Source organism: Dermochelys coriacea, chromosome 11 (genome assembly GCF_009764565.3).
Source record: "Dermochelys coriacea isolate rDerCor1 chromosome 11, rDerCor1.pri.v4, whole genome shotgun sequence".
NCBI lineage: Eukaryota > Metazoa > Chordata > Testudines > Dermochelyidae > Dermochelys > Dermochelys coriacea.
Window position 1 is genome coordinate 66,650,340 of NC_050078.2, and position 21,921 is coordinate 66,672,260.

At 42.8% G+C, this 21,921-nt stretch overlaps 1 protein-coding gene across 3 annotated transcripts in view; it reads left to right on the forward strand.

The window, feature by feature from the left end:
- The window catches only part of CPS1 (carbamoyl-phosphate synthase 1), a 131,565-nt gene that overhangs the window by 104,320 nt on the left and 5,324 nt on the right, over positions 1–21,921 (forward strand). For all 3 annotated transcript variants that reach the window (XM_043505694.1, XM_038421643.2, XM_043505693.1), the window contains exons 29-35: positions 738–813; positions 5,730–5,807; positions 6,841–6,948; positions 7,602–7,691; positions 9,040–9,210; positions 11,547–11,621; positions 15,928–16,026. In XM_043505694.1, coding sequence (XP_043361629.1) covers positions 738–813; positions 5,730–5,807; positions 6,841–6,948; positions 7,602–7,691; positions 9,040–9,210; positions 11,547–11,621; positions 15,928–16,026 — 697 coding nt within the window. The remainder of the gene's footprint in view (positions 1–737; positions 814–5,729; positions 5,808–6,840; positions 6,949–7,601; positions 7,692–9,039; positions 9,211–11,546; positions 11,622–15,927; positions 16,027–21,921) is intronic.

Below are 21,921 nucleotides of genomic sequence, written 5' to 3' on the forward strand. Positions count from 1 at the left end.
TTTGCAAGAGAGGCAAATAACTTCCCCTTTCTTCCAGTCTCCCATCCCTGATACTATGGATGGTGAGATTTCAAAGAAAATGTTTGTCAGATAAGGTATTCATGCCCTGATAAGCATTTGGGGGAAGGACCCAATGAAATAATTCTCAGCAAAGCACAACACATTTTTGGTGCTCTCCTGCTGTCATAAACATCACCATCCTATGCAATTCTGGCTCCATGTGACATTGTGGCAGGCAATCGGTTTAGAAGTATCCTTTTTGATAGTGAACTCATAGCTAACATGCACACATGGAAAAAGATCAGAAGCTAGTGGTGAGCTGAGGTAAGAGAGGCTTGGTCCTGAATGGCAAGCAGTGAATAGGCATCTCCTAGAACATAAAAAGAGTTTTGCAAACCCTTTAAAACATTGTATCAGAAAGGGGGATCTTTGGAGAGAGTTATGCTATACAATCACACTTCTTTTTTGATTCTTCACTCAAGCAGTGGTTTTCTTCCAGTGTTTTCTTGAGGTCACTTGGCTTGTTGGGTAAGTACAATAGAGATTTGCTTTGGAGACCAACTCCTCCTTTCTGCCAGCCAAAAGGGGAACAAGTGGTTTGAGTCAGGGCTATGCTTGGATAGTCTGTAAGAGTCAGGTATTCTGAGAGCGAGTACTCTGATGTCTACCTTGCTTGGCTGCTTTGAACCACAAAGGAAGCTGACCTGTTCCATTTTATTTGATCTCCTTTCTCTCAGCGGGTCTGCAATGAACGTGGTATTCACAGAAGAAGAGATGAAGAAGTTTTTAGCAGAAGCCACCAGAGTCTCCCAGGTATCAGCCTTTGCCCTCTCTGTGCCTTTACGTATCTTTTCATTCATTATGCTCATTTCACTTGTACTTCCTTCTTCCCTGTCTCTTCCCAGCTGTTTGCTTTCTCCTTTGCGGATGAGACAATTTAAACATAGTTGATGGCACTTGCCCCTTCACTACCTTCCCTAAGGGGCAGATTCTGATCATCCACAGACTGAATAGTAACTTACTTTGCCAGCAGCCTCACAGATGTCCATGAGGCCACTCGTGAAATATGGTGCTACTCCACATGAATAAGGATCTGGCCCTTATGGAGGTTGGGCACCAAAGTCAAGTGCAAAAAGCCATTTATGGTTGGTGCATAAGGAGCCATTATTTAGAGGCTTGCCTTTGTTATATGCTGAGCATAATATATTGGGTTGGTACCTCTCCAGCTATCCCATCCAAGGTAGCTATTAGTGAGAGATCTTATCTTTTTCTTTTTAATATCTAAATCCTGTCACTTGGCGTCTATGCACAACTTGTATTTTAAACTGACATCTCATCTACTATTGATTTTTTTTTCACTCCATTCATTGAAATGCATAAAACTTTGTAAAGTTTCATGGTGACATTTAACATCTTCCCATCTCATGTTGTGTATTCTTTTCTTGTGGCACAAGGCAAGTGCTGCTCTCTGTTTAATATATTTATCCTTTGGGATCATCGATCCATATAGCTTACAATGCAGAAGATGAAAGCTGTTTTTTCCTTTTTAAATGCTTTCAAAAATTAGTTTGGGATAATCATTTTTTAATACAGGGAAGAGTTTGATCTCATGTTTGTGAAATTGAGAGGGAGCAGAAAAGTGAAATGTGCATTATTTCCAAGAGGAATGAGCAGCATACAGCAGGATGTAGCAAACAAAATCCAAGAACTCTGCTTGTTCTGCTCAATTATTTGTTCTGTTGAGTTTCTGCATGCCTGAATATACGTTAATATACAATAGATATTTGGGAGGTTGAGTAAGGGGAAGGATAGGACCATTAAACAACTGTGAAATACCCAAAGTTCATCACTGTATGGTAGTCCGCCCTATTAACAGTCTCTAGGTTTGGTCCTGACTCTTCCTATGTTACTATGAGTTATTTCCTCTTTCATGTGTGGCCTCTGATCTGAGCAAACCTGCCATGCAATGAACACTTGCATCACAAATAGCTGGGGGTAAAAAAAAAAATCTGGCAGTAACTCTTCAGTGATGCAGGATTCTGGCACAGACAAAGCTCATTAAGGTTTGACAAAGTTAGATATTTTTAAGAGTGTTGGGGGTTAGGCCTCCAGCAAGGTGAGATGAGTAAAGTGATAAGACATTGCTGATGATAATACAAGTCAATACAATAATACATAAGAATAAGAATACATAGTACATTTTCATCTGTAGATCTCAAATCACCTTACAAAGCAGGGTGAATATGACTAGCTCCTTTAGACAAACAAGAAATTAAGGGCCAGCTATTCTGAAGAGCTAAGGGCCAGCAGCCACAGCTGGAGACAGATTTTCAACATACCAAACACCTTTGAGAATGGAGTTGAAAGCCCAGCTTTTTAAAGGTATTTAGACATTTGCTGTGCTGAGCTTCGTAACACCTAACTTATTTAGGAGCCAAAATCTCATTTTCAAAAGAGAAGATTTAGGGAATTAGGAACCACAATTTCATTGGCGATCAATGGGGCTCTGACACTTTGCACCTACAGAGGATCTGATCCTTAGTACACAGAGACTCTTCTGGGAGCTGGTGCTGAAGAATCTTGGCAGTACTTATTGTATTATATTCATGGGGACAAGGGTGAGGGTTCTTATGCAGTCCCCTGTGGTTGTGATTGAGAGGTGTCCCTGCACAAATGGTACAGTGGTACTCACTGCTAGTTGGGCTATTGTGATGTATCTCCAGTGTTTGAGCCCTGTGGCCCTCATCCTGCAAAGACTTAGGCTAGCCCTACACTGGAAACTTTGAGTGGTATAATAACGTCCCTGAGGGTCTTATTTCATCTACACTAGAAGGGTTTGTTGGTATAGCTAGACCAGCAAAGCCTTTCTGGCATAGACAAGGATGCACATGATTTAATTCACACACTGGGAGTTGTCCTGTTATAGTCAGTGGGCTTGCTTAACATTAAGTTAAGCATGTGCATACGTTTTTGCAGGCTAGGATTTTTGTATGGGTTGTGTGGCTTTTTTTTTTAACCAACTCACACTATCCAACAAAGCCTTTCCAAAGAGGTACAGGGCCAGCCAGCATCACAGCTTGTTCTGATGTTTATCCACATCGCTTTCCATACGGTTTTTACTTCTTGCATCAGTTTTTCCATAGAAGAGCCTCATCGAGCATTTTGTGTATCAGTAAAGTTCTACGAGTAAACTTCCATCCTCCTCAGAAGCAATGAGGGGAACTGGAATAAAGTAGGATCTTGGGCACACTTGGAAGTGCTGATGAAAAATTACATCAAGACCAAAAGCCACGTGGTATAATCTTCTAAATTTATGAAGCACTGTAGTTGGTGGCATAGTCCTTTCCTGGGAATTTACTTTCGCTCCAATAAATATAAGGGATTGTATTTTGTAACGTTTGGACCTGCTATATTTTTTTCCACAGAGGAGTCTTTTGCGCATTCACAGGATCTCATTTATTGCATTTTATTCTCTAATAAATAACAGAAAATTAATAGTGGGTGGGACAGGTAAAATGTTGAGACGTAAATGTGGCCCAAATGATCTGCTGCATCGGGGGCTGGAAAGAGCCAGGGTTAGGGAGGAACAGGGGAGGTGCCTTTATCAGTCAAAGCCAACAGTGCAATTTACGCTTAAAAAGTGATCAGCCGTCAGTGTGTACAGCACAGGTGTGTGGTGCTCTTCCTTAGCTATTCTGCTCTGCTCTGTTCTGTTACCACACCCCTGTCCTGTTTATATGCAAAGCCACTCAGCTGGGCTGTCACCTTTACATGGATTGTTGTTGTTATTATTTACACTTTACAATAACACCAGAGACTCTCATCAGGATTGGGACTCCATTAGGAGACATGGTGTACAGGCAACTAGAAAGACTTCTGTTAATCTATTTTAGGTGTGTATCTAAGCCCTTCCCAGGCTAAGAGGGGTACTTATCCTCTGAACACCCCTGGGAGGTAGAGCCGTGCTATTATCCCCATTTCACAGATGGAGAACTAAATGGCTTGCCCAAGGTCACACAGGAAGTCTGTAGCAGAGCAGGGACTTTTGAAGCCTCTCCTCACAAGACTGAGGCTAGTATTCTTACCACTGGACTGTCCTCCCTCTCTGTCCTGCATGCTCTCTGTCCCAAACTGCTGATGGAAAACTAAGGGTGGTAAAACAAAAAGAGGAAATGGAAGATGGAGAACGAGGGTATCACTGACAGCAACAGATAATTATGCAGACCAGCTGGATGCATCACTTGATGGTTCTGTGTGATTTTATTTTCAATCATAAGATATGGTTAAACACAGAACTAGAATAGATATCAGTATTTCCCACTGCCCATGTACCAAGCCATGAACAGTTGGCAATTTGCTGTGTTTATCACAGTAAAACTCAGGTGGGATTTGACAGGGGGAGGTTAGATTATGGACTGATCCAGGGAGGGGATGGTACGTGTAGCAGATGGCATAGAAGAAAGTTGCAGAGAGGCTTGTGGAAGAAATGGGAGGTACAGTGTGGGAGGAGTGGAGATGTGGAACTGAACCAGTCGGATGAAAGAGTGGCTAGGTAAAGAGCGAAAGAGTCCTTAAAAGTAAGGACAAGACACTTGAATTCAATTTTTTAGAGAAGGGGGAGCCGGTGAAGGGATGCAGGGAGGGGAATGACATGGTGAAGTGACAGGCAGGGGAGGTAATCTTAGCAGCTCAGTTTTGAATGGACATGAGAGGGGCGATATGTGGATACTAAGGAGCCCTGGGAGAAGTTACAGTGGTCCAGAGTAGAGGTGGTGGCAGCCTAGATAATACTGTTGCTGTGTGGACTGCGAGGAAAAGTGAGATCTCGGCAATGCTATGGCGCAAGAAGCAGCTTGGATTTGCGGGCAAGAGAAAGGGCAGAGTCAAAGATGACACCCATGTTAGTGTGTGGGAGTGACATGGAGGGTGGTGGCATCCGCAGCAGGACTCGGACTTTGTGCATGTGAGGAGACAGGGAGACAGAGATAGGGAAGCGGTGGAAGGGGGTGAGCTGTCTCATATGGAGCAGGTGAGCTAGAGGGTGCAGGAGGCCAGGAAGAAGAAGAAAGTGACTGATATAGGGGGGATGTGGTGAGAGCTACGGATGAGTAATGGAGGCTCATCAATGGGGAAACCTGGGAGTTAGGCAGTGCAGTGGATTCACTTATGGGATGGGAATTAATTGAAATATGTAACATAACTGCGTGCGCAAACAATTAGTAGTGCAAAGTCCTCAGTTGTGCAGATAACCAGTTATCTTATGGGCCAGTAACCCAAACCAGGAGGTGGTTATGACCATCTCAGAGGAAGAAGGTTAGTCTTGTAGTTAAGGCACAGGTTTGGGTGTCAAGACCCTGGGGGTGAAATCCTGGGTGCACTGGATGGGAGTGTTGCCAATAACTTCATTGGGTCTGGATTTCGTCCCTGGGCTGTATTTCTCTTTCTGCCGTACACTTCCTCTGTCAGTGTGGTGAGTCCCACCCGGCCCAGTGCTTCAAAGGGCTCTGCACCTCTTGTGCAGCACTTTTCAAGAGACATTCAGCCTGTGCAAGGCTGGATTCTTCATCTCTCTGGGCCTCAGTTTGTTCACCTCTGAAATGACGATATTAGTACTTCGCTCATGGTGTGGTGGACCAAAATGTTTCCCATGGCCAAGGGCAGATCACTCCCTCAGGACCAAAAATGCTTCCACATAAAAGTTTTATTTTTTTGTCTTGTCCTGGTGACAGGAGCACCCAGTTGTACTCACGAAATTCATCGAGGGAGCCCGAGAGGTGGAAATGGATGCTGTCGCCAAGGCTGGAAAAGTAAGAATTGTGTTTTTTCCTTACATTTAATTTCTCCTATTTTTTGTTTTATTATGTTTTTACCCAGGAACATGCAAAGTGTGAGCCACCTGGGTTTGATTAAAGTCTTGGTAGAAGATGTGGTTTTTGTGCAACGGTGCATAGATATGCTTTGTAGCTGAGCTGAATAGGGATGAACTGAAAACAAAACTGATTTTTCATGGATATGCAGTCTCCTGAGATTTTCTTGCTCTTCTGCCTCGTGAAGATGGCTATCATTGGTAGTTCTTCAGTCTGCAGTTTCTGTTTTAAGATTTGCCTTTCTTCCTTTTCTCTGTACCTTTAGTCTTCCTCATACGGTGAAAGAGTGAGAGTGAATATATCCAGCATTAGATGACACACATTTCCTAATCAAGGCCTTTGCTTTTCTCTTCATGCTTCTTTAGCATTTCCCTCTGTCTGGCACTTGGTATTCAAAAGCGACAGTGCTTCTCGCAAGGCCTTATCCAGTGTCTGCTGGAGTCAATGAAAGAACTCCTTTTGGGCTTTAGATTGGGACCTAAAACAGGAACATAGGATTCACAGTGACAGATCAGATTGTTGGTCCATTAAGTCTATTATCCTCCCTCCAGCAATGATTAATACATACTGCTTCAGAAGGAAGTGAAACAAATCCACAGCACAGCCACCCCTTTGTAGAAATGATGCACGTGGGAGGGAATTGCCTCCTCTGGACCACACAGACAACCAGATGATATCCTGAAGCAAGAGATTTGCTTTTCCTTAATGTTACTGCAGCTTGCAACGCTACAGTACAGAAGTTAGTAATGGCCATAATTTCATTTCCTAGTCCTTTTTGATGTCCAGCATCACTAATTACTCCTGCTAAATTCGCTTTCAGTGCCTGGAGAAATTCATTTTTGGTCTGATTCCCCATCTGTTTTAATCTCTCCCTATGGGCCTGTGCAGGACTCTTCTTTGTAGTGGACCTGGAGGTGAGTATGTAGCTGGGCATATCAGACTGGATGATCAATGACTCTTTTTCTTTTCAAAGGTCGTCTCACATGCTATCTCTGAGCACGTGGAGGATGCGGGAGTTCACTCTGGAGATGCCACCTTGATGTTGCCCACACAGACTATTAGCCAAGGAGCCTTGGAGAAAGTGAGTGTTTCACTAACATTGAATAGGCAGATCAGAAAGTAAAGACCCAGAATCACATTTCCTCTTCTACAGAAGATACCTATATATTCAGGAGCATTTAAGCAAGTAGTGGTATTTAAATTACAAAAATTTCCAGAAACTTGCTCCTCACAATGGTCCATAATATGGAACTGAGGTATATAAACCCCTTTATTAAACTTGTGGGACATTGTGTATTTGGCTAGGACATGAGATGGTGGCTGCTTTTCCAATTTATTCCAGTGTACTATTGGTATAAATACTGTTGATCTGTGATGACGCACTTCTTTCAAACTGTAAAATATGCACTTAGCTGAAACCCAATATAACATGGGCAGTTATCTTCAGTTGATAAAAACTGCACTGTAGGGTGTAATGTTTAGGGAGTCACCATTCAACATGTAGAGATTAAATGTGGGAGACTCCATTTTCATTCCCATCACCTGGAGTGGACATTCTGGCTCTGGATTCCTCAGGCAAATAGGACAGAAATAGTCTCCAAAAGATGCTACTGGTTGTGAGGATGATGGAAAAGAGAATAGGGTTGAGTAATGAGATAACTCAAAGGGTGAGGAAAGCCACGTTTGAGCGGATCTGTTTGTAATAAATAACATTATGTTGCCTATTTTTTGTAGGTGAAAATTATCACCAGGAAGATTGCACGTGCCTTTTCAATCTCTGGCCCATTCAATGTTCAGTTCCTGGTCAGAGGAAATGATGTCTTGGTAAGAATTCCCACCGCAGTTTAGGAGGAGAATATTCAAAGCAGTTTCAGTTTGTGTCCCTCCAGTGCTCCCTTTGTCTGTGCTTGCCCCAAAGCAGAGGGACTAAAACAATTGCAGCAGCATGCTGTAGTGCATGGGGTGGGGCTGTGTGCATAATACTGGCCTCGTTTGACAGTGTATGGATCTCTGTGTCATTCGCTGCTTTGTAAAGCACTCTGTGGTCCAGTGTGAGAAAAGAGCTCCATCTGCCTTCATGATGTTGTAATCTGCAGGTGAAGCAAGCTCTGTGAAATTGCTGTCTGTCAGCAAATTTTAGTGTGAGACTGTGCTCAAATCCCACCCAAAAGGGGAATTTCCAAATGTGATTTACAGGAATGTGACTCATGCCTCATCTTATTAACTGAGCACAATCGTGATGTTATCCTACGCCCGCTGATCTTTCGGTAGTCCGGCTCTTTCTGGGCAGCATGCTAAAAAGCTAGAAGGACAGTATGGGTGGACATGAAAAGGACAAAACAAGTTTGTGGGCCACTAAAAGGTTATCTTTAAAGAGTGTGGTATTACTAGCTATTAATAACAGATGTATTGTCAATGTCTGACCTTTCGTGACCATCATTAATGTGTGCTTTGCTTGCTGTCACTAATGGGGAAAGTCAAGGGAGTACTGGCCATGTGTGAAAGGGGGAGGTTTGTGACTGGAAGGGCAGCTGGAAGCAGTGGCATAGCATGGGAGATTTTACCAGATTAGAGTGTTGTTGGTCTGTACAAGATCTGGTTGAACTACTAGTTGGAGAGTGGATCTTCCCAGCCCTGTCCGCCCTTGTTCTCTTTCCTCTTCTCTTGTGATCTCCTTCTCTTTCCCACCCATCTTTCCTCTTCCTTTCTTGCCCCAGTTCATTCTTGCTGTCTCTCACATATCCTGATTCCTCCTCTATCCTCAAACCCCACGTGAGATTCTGTGATGGCCACGGCCCATCTTCGTTCCTAGCTTTTATCACTAAACAAACTCCAGCTATGGGCCCAGACATCCATGTTCCCAGATGTTTACCTGAACACACCTTCACTCACAACAGAAGCAGTGTGTGACCATAGAAAGAGCACATATCAAGTGGGCTCCCAACATTCAGAATCTTTGACCACAATTCCCATGCCTGCATGTGCCTCTTATATGGGAATCTGGAGAGATTTCTCTCCAGCCACTGTGAGTGCTACCCCAGCAACACCGGTGACTAGCTTCCAGAAACCTCCAGAGTTTGCTTACACTTGTGAATTAGCATTCCAAGGAGGGGCTTTATCTCTTTGCTTAACAAATCTGTGGCACTGAAGTATCTACTCTTTACCTCCTCAGGTGATAGAGTGCAACCTGCGGGCTTCACGCTCCTTCCCCTTTGTGTCCAAGACTATTGGCGTGGACTTCATTGATGTGGCCACAAAGGTGATGATTGGAGAAAAGATTGTTGAGTCATCCCTGCCTACACTGGAACGGCCCATTATCCCCTCTGAATATGTTGGGATTAAGGTATGGCTTTAAAATACAATGAGATGAAGGAAGCAGCAGAGAAATTGCACTGGCTCCTGTTAATAGGGTTGACACTGAGAGTCCATCCCTTCACTACCTTTAAATTAATAGGGAACAATCCTGCCTGGGAAAGGAGATGGACTGGGTAATGCAATAGATCTTTTCAATCTTTATTACAACAATGGCGGTGGGTGGGAATTTTACAGTATAAGAAGAATCAAAGAAAATGTTATCCATTGACATAATGGTCTCATAGACATTTGTGAGGTTTGAATGTCATGAGCCATCTTTCAAATTAGCTTCAACTTGGGCTCTAAATGCGAATATCCAAAACTGTATAGCCCAAGTTTAAACTTCTTGCTGGTGCTGTCTGAGGAGTGTGCACAAATCTGAGTTTTCAGTGTCCAAAAATTGCATGCCCAAGGATTAGGTTTGGAGTTTTGTGTGTTTTTAAAAAAAAAAAAGGGGTTCAGGGGGCATCTCCTTTTGAAAATATGACTAGTACAATATGGGTGAAATCCTGGCCTTATTGAAGTCAATGGCAAAACTCTCCTTGACTTAAATGGGGCCAAGATTTCACCCTATCTAAGTCTACACCTGTACAATTACGTAAATGATAGGTACTCTAGGCATTTTGAGCACACATCAAGAAATAAAGTTCTGTATTCAGGCCGATGTTTCAAGTAAAATGTGGAAGATAAGTGCAGACAATCTGCTGGATGTATAAGTAGAAATGTGTCTAAATAGAATATTTTTCAAAGTTCAGAATTTTCAGAACTGTTAGCAAGACTTTACATTTATTGAGAGTATATCTTGTATATGGGAGTGAATACACTTACAGGGAACTAATGCAACTTCCCTCTACTAATCTAATATCCAAAACAAACTGCGCTATCCTACTAGAATATAACGGAGGTTGATGGCTGACTTAGATTAGCAAGTAGCCACCAAACTGCCATACCATGAAGAAACTTCAAATTTTGTGTTATACCTGTGGTCAAGTTTTCTGAAATTAATGATTTGGGGTTTTAATAGTTTATCCCATGGATCCTGCAGTCTTGTTAGCTAAACGGTCCAGAGTTACATCTCTTCCAGGAGCTCTCCCAGATTTGGTCCTGGAGATTTCACTGGGAAGCTCTTGCATTGCTGATGTGCTGTGTTTGTTTGGTATTGTTAAATTTAAAGACTTGCTAATAGGTTGGAAAAATTTTGAACTTTTGAAAAATATTCTACAGAGACACAATCCTCATTATACACACCTGTATTTTCCGTACCCCTCTTCCACATTTTTATTTCTAGGAACATTTGCATGAAAATGAGATTTGGTTTCTTAAAAGCTCTGAAAAAAGCCTGTCAAAATGTCACCTTCTTTCTCAATAGATCTGCTCCCTGATGTAATCAGAGTCATAGATTCTTGATTTCGGTGACCGACATATATTTTTGCTGGGTTTTGCTGCGGAGCCAGCACAGCTATAAGAGCAACAAGGATTCAGCAGACCAGTAAGCTAGCTGGCAGGGGAGTTGAGCTGTCCAGAGTTCTGCCTTCCAGGGAGCCAGCTACTTGGGCTGCCCAACGCTCTGGACAGGTGGCTCTTTGGGCTGCCCAACATCTGGAATTGGCTGCTCGGGTTGGACACCCAGGCAGGCTGCTGTGAAGCCAGGGAACCTGGAAACCCAAGAGAGCCCCAACTTTGCAGCAGCCTGGTAGGTGGGCTGCTGAGGAGCCAGGTAGCTGTGAATGCTGAGCTCCCCGTTAGCTCACCAGCTGGGTGGTGAGGAGCCTGGAGCCAGGGAGCCTAGGGAGGTGGCTGAGGGAGCTGGCAGGAACCAAGGCAGCTTTCCGTTGAAAGCTTAGTCTAAGTTGACACAATCCCACGGAAAACCTTTATTTGAATGAAACGGTATTTCCTGACAGAAGAACGCTCCGTCGCAAAAATATCTGATCAGTGCCACTTAGTGTGTCTCAGACAGCAGCGCATCTGTCTCTTTGTCTTGGGAATCAGACATCTAACGGCCTTTCTGTGTTAAATAGCCTATTAAAAATCACAGTGTACCACAACTTATTAGAAATCCTGCCTCAGGTTATTCACAGGGGCATTTTGCTGGTCAAATCCATGATCATTTATCGCATTCCCTGACCGAGGCTCTAGGGTTACCTGAAATCCATTTGCCTAGTATTCTTTCTGGTCATCAACCTAGACCAATGTTTCTCTTACACTTATGCACCTTGTACATAACCGGGACCTGTATATCTCTCACTTCCGTAATCTATACACCTGAATTCTAATTCATTTAATACCCAGTCTCCCTTATATTCTTTTCCTTCCTTTTGCCAGGCTCCAATGTTCTCCTGGCCCCGACTGAGAGACGCTGACCCTATTCTCCGATGTGAGATGGCTTCCACTGGGGAGGTACCGTTCACATTTTTTACTAAGCTTTCTTTAACAGATACTGTTAATGATCTTATAAGTGCAAGTATCCCGATGGAATCTGTATGCTGTATTGAAAAGAACCAAAGTCTTTACAAAAATGTAAAATTGGGATTTCTTTCCCTCCCCCAACACCCAGATATCTGCCTTGTCTCTCTAAAAAAAAAAAACCAACCAAAGTCATTCCCTTGAAGAATAAAATTTATTTAGCCACTGGATGTCCCTCTTCTCCTGTGCCTCAATTCCATCAGTCAGCGAGGGTTTCCATGAAAGCATAAAATGTCTTTCTCAAAGAGAGCTGTCAGGTTCTGGAAAGTTCTCAGCATGTCAGTACATTTTATGAATTGCCTAATTCCTGACAGACATGTATATACAGCCTTCAGAATCCCAATCAATGCTCGTCAGAATGCCAACAGCAGACTCCAGGTCATGAGTATTTGGTCTCAGAATGTACAGGTTACTTACTAGCAACAAATATGTGTGGTGATATTTTTATGGTTGCCTGGAAACCAGCGAGATGTGTGCCAGGGAGCAAAATGAGAGAGAGAGAGCAAGTGTGAATAAAGTGTAGCAGTTGAAGTATTAACTCCAGGTACAACTGTTGGGTTTGGCTGTCTTTTCCAACCTTGCTGTGGACATGCTATGACTTTCTGATGAGTTTCTGAAACCCATTCCAGCGAACACATGCTGGAATAGGCAATAACAGAACAAAGCCCACTGTCAGAGTCATGTAAAGGAATCTTACTGTAAATAAGAATCAGGCCTACATGTAGGGTTGAAATAACCTCATGTTTCCTGCTTCTCTCTGGTACTGTTTTAGCCTGCTCTTCATATTGCATGTGAAATCCGTACAGCTGCTGATTTGCTGTCATAGTAATTAATGGACAGAAAAAAACACACGTGTCCTTCCTACTTCCAGAAGGGAATTGACTCAATGTGGGGAAAGGGGGGAGGGGAGAAAAGAACAGAAATGTAGAAATGTAGCCAAGGAGTGAGAATTACTTTTCTTGAGCTTTAGATGGAGGTAGAGAATATTTTAGTCATAAAGGAGGAATTATTAATTTTTACAAGTTGGAAAGATCCATATTCATAAATGCCATGAAACATGATTGTTATGAAGATCTTTCTTACATATGAAGTAAGGATAATAACTCTCTACTGGTAAAATGCTCAGTTATGCTACAAAGACATTTTAATACACACATGATGTGCGTTGGGCTTGAATCCACCAAATGCCCCAGTGAAGGCACAGGCTGTGTTTCGCTTAAAGTAGCAGTTCCCAACCATTAGCAAAAGTGTCTTTGGTATTGGCACTTTTGATTTTGGAGACTGGTGCCAGGACTGACTAGAGTGCGGGTAAGAGGGGGCTCCAAGCTCAGGGCCCCCCCCCAAATGTCTGTAAGGTCTGTGTGAATAAAGTACCAATATTTCCATAAATAAATACATTTGATGAATACAAGGCTGAAGTATAAGTGAAATATAAGCAAAAAGGACACTGTCAGCCTGTGGGGTGAGGCCCCAGTGAACAAAATGTACCAGGGCTCCAAATTTCTCTCGACGGGCCTGACTGGTGTTCTGCTCTGCCTTCTCCATACATTCATGATGAATTTCTAGGTGACCAGCCACACACTGATATTGCAAGTCTGACAGATGGAGTCATCCAAGCAACAGCGTAGTTTAGAACATGCACAATTGAGTTGGAGCAAGCAGCTGCGATCCTGGTGTTGGTGTGATAAACTGATTCATGTGGCCAAAAGTTTGAGAACCCCTAGCTTAAAGGATGAGTTTTAGCTTTAGCTGTAGGCCATTACAGTAATAACACCTGGCTATTACCCATACTGACCTGAGCACCACTCCCAATCTAATAGTGGGTAAAATGTGGAGAAAATCAAGATTTTTCAATGAAAAAGCAGTAAACTAATTGTCATGAATTTTTTCCCTTGTTTTTTTTTTTCAGTATTTGCTGGTAAACTGTAATTTGTCCTTGACATTTCCCCGAGGTTTCTGTTTACTACAAGTATGGGTGTGTCTCAGTATACTGAGCAATACAGTGTGATGTGTTTCACTGGGAAGGACAATGATAGAGTTGGTCAAAAAGTGAGACAAAGTTTTCATCCCTGTTTTTTTTTTCTCTGAACTCAGCATTTCAGTGAAGGTCTTTTTCACGATTCCCTCTTTTTCAACCACCTGTAGAAATGATTAAAAAGAAAGAGAGAAAATTACTGTGAAAACTCTTAGAAATATCAATAGACCCTTTTTTTGTCAAGATTCAAAACTGTGATGAAAATTCTCAACAAAATGGCATATTTTGAAAATGTTCGACCAGCCCTAGAAAATAGTGCCTGTTAGCAATATAAAATACTGCATACAGTACAAAGAGCTGTACAATAATCACTGTGTTACGGAAGAGTCTAATGGCTACCCAAACAGTGGCATCTGAGAAACCACAGCCTTCCTCTTGGAAAAGGAAGTAACCATGTGATAGCTATTACCAAATGCTGACTTTTTAAAGGCTATCATTGATCCATCATCCAAGAGTTTCAGTAGCATTTATTTCCCAAGGTGTCTGTTTATTGTTTGTGGGTTTTTTGGTACAACCTAAAATTACCATCTACAATAAATGGACTCTTTGAGGTTTCACTGGAGCATCGTGTTACTTGATGATACTGACTTCCTTTGTAAAGCAGTTTGAGCTCTATTGATGAAAAGCACTATATAAGAGCGAGATATTATTTATTTATTTATTTATTTATGGTCTTATTTATGAACTCTTTCCATAAATAAATGCTTAGAGCCATGTGACAAGCAACCGTGCATTTGTCTTTGAGAATTGGTCCCTATGTGTTGTCCACATGTGGGCACATGTGTGCCATACGCCTGACTCTGGAAATTCTATCAAGTAGAGTCCATTGGCCCACACATGTGCAGTAGATTTCCTCATTCTCCCGGCCCAAGGGCATAAGAGACAGTGCAGGGCAATGCTTCTCCAGATGCTTTTTAACACTGCGTGGCCTGAGTTTCTCTCTTGATAGAACCTGTAAATAGATTTGTAAATAATTTTATTCTTCACAGCTTTTATATTAGTATAGTTAGAGCTTTATATGTAGTTACTGTTTTTCCCTCTACTGGGGACTCCCTCCCGGTGGTCTGGGACTTTGCCCACATTCCTGGGGTTCAAGAATTACGTCTTCTGTCCTTGCTTATTCTCCATGAGCCATGATCGCCAACACTGCCTCTACTGCTTGGGTGAGACACATATCTGTGCAAAATGCCATATTTGTAGTCATTTCCACCAAGAACACTCCAAGCTTGTAAACTTTGTCCCAGGAAGTTTGTCTTATGGAGAATGCTGTGAGGCCCCTCTGATCTGGGCTAGGGAGACCGCATGTACATCGGCCTCAACAGATGAGCAGTGCCCATCTAAGCTCTTGCTTAAGAGTGGAGTCGGCAGTTCCTAAGCCCAGAAGGACTCTTCCTCCAGGACTTCTGGTGCAATCATCTATGCTGCCAGCTTCCTCACACCCCCATCCAGTCTGAGCACTACTTGTCAGTCACCCACTTGTGGAATACACATAAGGACCAGCTCTCAAAGAAGAAATGGAGGTTGCTTACCTGGAAAAGGAAGTTCTTTGAGATGTGTGGTCTCTATCTATAGTCCACCACCTGCCCTTTTCCACTCTGCTACGGATCCTGTTGAATCCGTGGTAAGAAGAGGAACTGGAGAGGCATCAAGCCACTCTGCCTCTTATCTCCTTGGTCAGGAGCATGAGCAGACCTACTGTGAATATGTGGGTCAGTGGACACTGCTGACTGTTTTTTAGAATTTCTGGACTCCACCATGTATGGACACCCATGTGTGGGATTCAGATAGGTACCACATATCTCAAAGAACTTCTGTTTCCTGCTGCAAACCTTACATTCAGGCACAGGCACACAGTTGCATGTCTAATATTCGCTGTTATTTAAGCATTAAGTCATATTAAACATTTTGTTACAAGCTCACATACTGTGAACCAGATGCTGCGTTTTGGTGTCCAAATAACTTAGAGCAGAATCCATTTATGTTGCTCCATGGTGTGCTGCTTGAGAGCAAAGCATTGCTTAGTCCTTCATTATTGCTTAATTAAAAATGTAAGATTCATCTGTGCTGATCTGCTTTTGCTCTGTTGGCAGAAGAGAAGTCAAGCCGGGTGCTACAGAAAGAGGGGAAACGCGCACGCCTTAAACAAAATGTTTTTTTTTAGTTGTTGTTTGTTTCTCACTCCTCTGCCTTGTTCTTCCCTCCCAGGTTGCTTGTTTCGGGGAGAGCATCCATTCTGCCTTCCTGAAGGCAATGCTCTCCACGGGATTTAAGTTTCCACAGAAGGGAATTCTGGTTGGAATCCAGGTGAGCACCAAGAGTTTGCAAATCAGAGCAAAAAAGGGAAGACAGTAGAGAGATGGCATAACTGGCACTTCACTTTCCTTTCACTTATTTATGTTGGCTTTAAATGGAAGCTCTCTACATGAGGGTCTTTCTGCAACCACAACAGACAGTGGTGTGTGAGTATTTAGTGGGAATGAGCAGTAACCCTGTGTACTCTCTTGCTAGAGGAGGATTTTTACTGGATTCCACATCCCTCTCCCTCACCTATGCTCACGTAGCGTCCATTGGCTTTCATGGGAGCTGTAGGGGAATATATCTGTGGGCAGAGTTGAGACCATGGACCCCTGCACTGGGAGACCTGGGCAGAGACGGGTCTGAGTTACCTCACTGTGGTGGATGAAGCCCAGTTCGTATCTAACCAAAGATCCCCCCCCAACAAGAAATCAAAATCTGCCCCCGGTTCCCACAAAGTGCTCGTGACTCTCATGCATTTCTCTCTGGTCCTGAGGCCTGAGCTTTCTGTCAGATCACAGCCACACTGCTGCTGGAGCCCATTAGGTAGGCATCCCCGCAAGCCCATAAAGTGGAACTCTGCTAACCTGCACACTTAATAAACTGAACAGAAAATGGCCATCTCTGTCCCCACCAAGATTGCATGGCCAGACAGAGCTGTAGCAGAGTCCCCTAGGATGAAAGATTTTTGAAAAGTATATTACAGTTCAGTATATGTGAGGGGCAGGGATCTCCGCAGGCTGAGTTCTGCTCTCTTGGCTGCCTAATAGGAGTGAAAGGGTGGCACCAATTAGCTGGTAGGGTCAGAGATCCGTATGCATGGCTACTTCCTCTTCTGCCTGCTGGGGTCTGCAGCCGGCACTCTGCCTCACGGTGCTGCTGCTATCAACCAGCTGGAAGCAAGCAGCACCGGGCACTTACAGGAGGAAACTGTGAAACGGGAGTGGGACCAAGACAAAGCAGTGCTGTGATGCTCCCAGTCCCGCTCCTTTGTGCTCCCTGTTACCTTGATGTTGAAATATTCCCAATTAATATGACATGGTTAAAAGAGAAAGGTGCAATAAAACCCAACTTAGTTTTCAGGTTCAAGCCTCTAGGTTGGTTTCAGAAGATGTATTTAGTAGAGGACCACTAGGCGACACTTGGAACGATACAGCCAAACTTCATGCAAAAGCAAAATGATTAGTTAAGCAAACAGACATGCAGTTACTACTTACACAAATGCTACTATTATACTCACAAACAAAGATGAAGTGATGTATCAATCAGTCCACTGACAACAGAGTAAAGTAAGCTTTCATGGCTTATGCCCAAATAAATGTGTTAGTCTCTAAAGTGCCACAAGGATTCCTCATTGTTTTTGCTGATACAGACTAACAGGGCTACCCCTCTGAAACCAGACTCCTTTTATACTCCATTATAATGCTAATTAACATTAAACAGCCCTGTACCACAATTAGATGTCCGCTACCTTCTTATTGAATCTTGACATTACACATTATTTCAATTAACATCTGCACCATTGTCCTTCCCATAGTATCAGTATAGATAGCATTTTAATAAAACATTCACAGTTCTCAAAAACACTCATTAAAACCTTGCTCAGACCAGCTATAACCAAAACATAAAGGTAACATAACCCTGGGTTATGTCCTTGCTAACTCTTACTTTCCCATAACACTGTTTCCAATTTATCACTTTCCCACACATCTCTTTAACTTAAGCCCCAAACCTATCTTCTTAACCCCCAAACCTAACTTAAGCCCCTAACCTAACTTATTTCTTAACCCAAACCATCCTATATACTATATCCCCACAACCCATGGCAGACCACAGCGCTCTCTGCCTGCAGGGCCACCTCGTGGAGTCTCAGATCAACCTTTTCTGGGTCTAATGGCTCTTTTCCAGTTTGGGCTCTGAATCTATGGATGCACCCCTTACGGTCAGCATTCCCTCCAAATCACTGTAAGTGGTAGCACGTTTAAATGGTATCATTGGGGAAGTCCTTCAGTGCAAGTGCAATGCAAATAAGGAGGTATTTGGCCTGGTCCATTTACAATTCTGAATCTGTAATGAGAATATGCATCTCAGGATAAAAAAAGCCAGGAAAAAACAACAACCCAAGTATAGTTTCTCGACACTGCAGTAATTACCATCTGCAGGAGATACTGAAATCAGATATGCTCATAAATCTTCTCAAGGTCTTGTATGTCCCGCCGATGATCAATCACATCATACGAGACTGGAAAATTCTAGGGTCCCATAAAAACAATTGATGGCCCTGTGCCATACCGCTGCTGTGCTTGTAATAAGCTTGCATCCTACATGGTTGCACAAAGTCAATAAAAAAATAATTAAAACAACACTGGTTCTCCAGCCAGTAGGTGATTATTACAGACACTATCCTCATAAGAGCGAATTGGGCCCCAACGTTCAATGGTAGAAGTGAGTCCTTGGGGAGTTTGAAAGGGTTGTAGGGGAAAGTCTCTTCTTCTGCCAGTGGAGGGTGCCTAGGAGATGACTGATTACAAAGCAACATGTAAATCAACTGCACTAGTGAGAACGCAGCATCGAGCCCAACCTCCTTCTTAGACTCATCAGAATGATGAATGGATTTAAACCACAGCTGCTAATTACTACAAACGTGCATAAAAGTGCTTTCTTGCCATCCAGAGATCATTTAATGTCAGACCCTGGGCTCTTCCCATGGAGAGCATGCCCTGCAGTTGGTATCTTCACAGCTAATCATTGTAGGGCTAACATTTTGAAATACCAGCTCAAGGAAGCACTGATATATAAAATTTGAGCCTGTGTGCCTGGTGCCAGTGCTGCAGAGGAAATAGAGAATGAGCAGTGATTTGAGTTATGTAAAGGATTAGTGTGACGTCTGCACCAGCACCTGTTAACGTGAGCCAAATGGTGCTTGGGACAAAGGTCTTTCACAAAAAGAAAAAAACAAACAAACTTTAAAAAGCACACAAAGGGCTGTCCTTTTCTATGAGTGTTGTACAGTTGGAAAAGAAAACAACAAATCAGGGGAATACACCCTTCTCCCAGTGTTTTGGCACAGTGTGTTTCTTGGTTAACTAAACTGCAGAATGATGTGTGTTTGAAACAATGAGAGGTATAAACGAAGTATAGTGGTGTGAGCAGACACCATTATAAACAGGCAGGAAAAAAGGAGCCCCCGTCTCTGTAGATAATGAGCCATGAGAGGGTGGAGGTGGTTTATAACGGTAGGAAATGCCATTCTTATTTCATTCGCATACATTAGAACAGATAACTCCAACTGACATGGTAGCAATACATGCTCATGTAGCAAATACAGATTCAGAAACAAGCTGAATAGTATCCATAGCCACCAAGGACTTCACTGTGATACACACCATGATCATTCAGAACGTCATAGCAGGGTAGAGATCCCAGAGCACAGGCCCCGGGCTCTTGAACTACAGGATGGTCTCTCTTAGCTGTGTGATGCACTCAGCTGAATGGCTGAATCCAACAAGGAGAGGGCACTGATGTACTGGGACGATCACCGGTTCATTACACTATTACACAGGTGGTACATTTGATCTGCAGGGGATGTTAGGCCAGCTGAGTTGAACATAAATATTCCCTTTCGGACATTTCAGTGCTCCGTGATTAACTGCTTCATTTGCTTTCCAGGCTGGACTTTTAGGTCCCGCAGAGCCATCAGAGTTATAAAAGGTAGAAAAAAGGAGCCAAAATGGTGGCAAAGTTAGCTTCCCTGAATGGGACTAGGGGACCCTTGCTTAGCATATTGTGTTTCTTCACTCTAATATGGCTTTGTCTCATTTGTATTAACTATCCAGAGATGAGGAGAGTACATCCCTCATAGATGGAGAAACAAAACCAGAAGTAAATGGGATATCTTTAATTTTCCTCAACATTGTATCCTTCTGGCATATATTGTTCCCACTAAAGGCTCAAATGCTCAGCTAAGTTCTTGATCAAACATCGTAAATGGAACCAAAGATTTGTAATTAATGACACACAGCATCTTTGAGACATTCCTATTGCTTCATCCTAGTATCTCTTTCTAGTCCTGGCAGCCCTTTTAGAGAGGCCACTAGACAATGTCCGTTCCTAAGCGCTGCTAATGGAGTAGCCACCTTAAAATAGCAAAGAGGCATTACTTCTCCTTTTCCTTGCAACAAAATGCAGGTTGGGTTATCAGCCAAGTCAGGTTACAAATCATAATCGTTTGTGCTGTAGAACACAGTGTAATCTGGTGTTCCACAGAACTTTACAGGTCAGATCTTCTGCAGGTCCAGATCAGTGGCACTCCATTGAAGTTAAATGGAGCTATTTCCATTTACAACAGCTGAGTGTCTGTGTTAGGGGGCTTATTCTTTCACCCGCTTACTTCCCTGGTCCTTCTGGCATGAACAGAGGGCAACAATACCCGAAGTCCAAAGGTGCAAACAATTCAATGTTTATTGGGGTGCACTTCCAGCAAGCATGAGTCCAGTTTCCTTCCTTAGTGTCCCCCTTCCCAGCTCTGACACCACAGAGCCTTACCTGTGTCCCTGTTCCCATTCCCCCCCTTAGCAAAACAGGATTCCAATTCCCCACCCCCATTTCCTGTTCCCATTTCCCCCCTCACTTCCGGATTGACTGCAGACTATATAGTAAAAGTATATTGAGTTCTGCTTAGCTATACCTTAACCAATCATTTTACTGAAATTTAACTAACCAATCCTAACATATTGTAACATGATTATTTAACCAATTATATCCCACCACCTTAATTAGTTTACACTCAGCAAAATTAATTATACAGCAGACAGAAACAATCACAGAACCAGAGAGAGATTATACAGACTAGTTTGGGATGTGAGGATGTGACCAGTCGCTTCCCAGATATGGCTACCTCTGCTGCTTAGCCAAGGGCCTTAGCCTAAGAACAGGACCTCAGACTGTCACAGTAAGAGAAGGCCCTTACACCGGCAGACAGTGATTTTGATTCTTTCTTTTATACCTCTATAACTAGCCAAGTGATAAGAATACACCTAAATTCTTAGAGTATAGGCCTTTACAGACGGGCCTGAATATCTGTATCCTAACAGTTTGCTGCATTTTTTAATAATGGAGAATCTTGTGAAGCTGTGGAATGTGGGGGTGGCTAGAACCCTATATTTGCCATTAAATATTTTATACAAGAATAGTTGAAAAGCTCTTTTCATTTTCCCTCCTGATTGTGCTATTCAGTGATGCCTATAGGATGGACTGCATCTGTCTTACATCTGTGCTGATAGCCATGAAATGCTGAGAACATTAAAGGAGTCTTTTATTTTTAAATCCCAACTCTATGAGCCTGTAGTTTCAGCGTAACCCTGTATCACAGCTATCATCCTAGATTTTTAGGAGCAAAACTTGCTGTCTACCCCTCACTGGACTTAAGTGCAAAGCTCACGATCAAAGCATCAGAATCAAGATTATGTAGTTGCCTACTGAGCCAGATGTTGGTGTAAATTGATGTAACTCCGTTGAAGTCCCTGATTTACACCAGTTGAAGATCTGTCCCTTTACCACTAGCCAGATGTCCCAGCAGTGCAAGAAGGATATTACAGGCTATAAAACTTTTTCTTTAAAGAAAAGAAATAAGCATCCCCCTCCTGCAATAAATACCTTCCAGTAACTAAATCTGCTTGTTCTTTAGTTACTCATGGTTTCTTACACAGGTACTTTCAGTCACCTTCTAAATCTGGGGTTGCTCAGATGCAAGCTGACAGATGTAATTTTTTTGTGTGGAGAGGCTGTTTTATGTGTCACAAGTGTTCAGTACAGGTTTGATAGAAGTTTATAAGATTGTTGTGAAAGCCAACACCTCTGACCAGAAGGCAGAGCAATTCTCTGGCTGGGAAGCTGCCAATCATG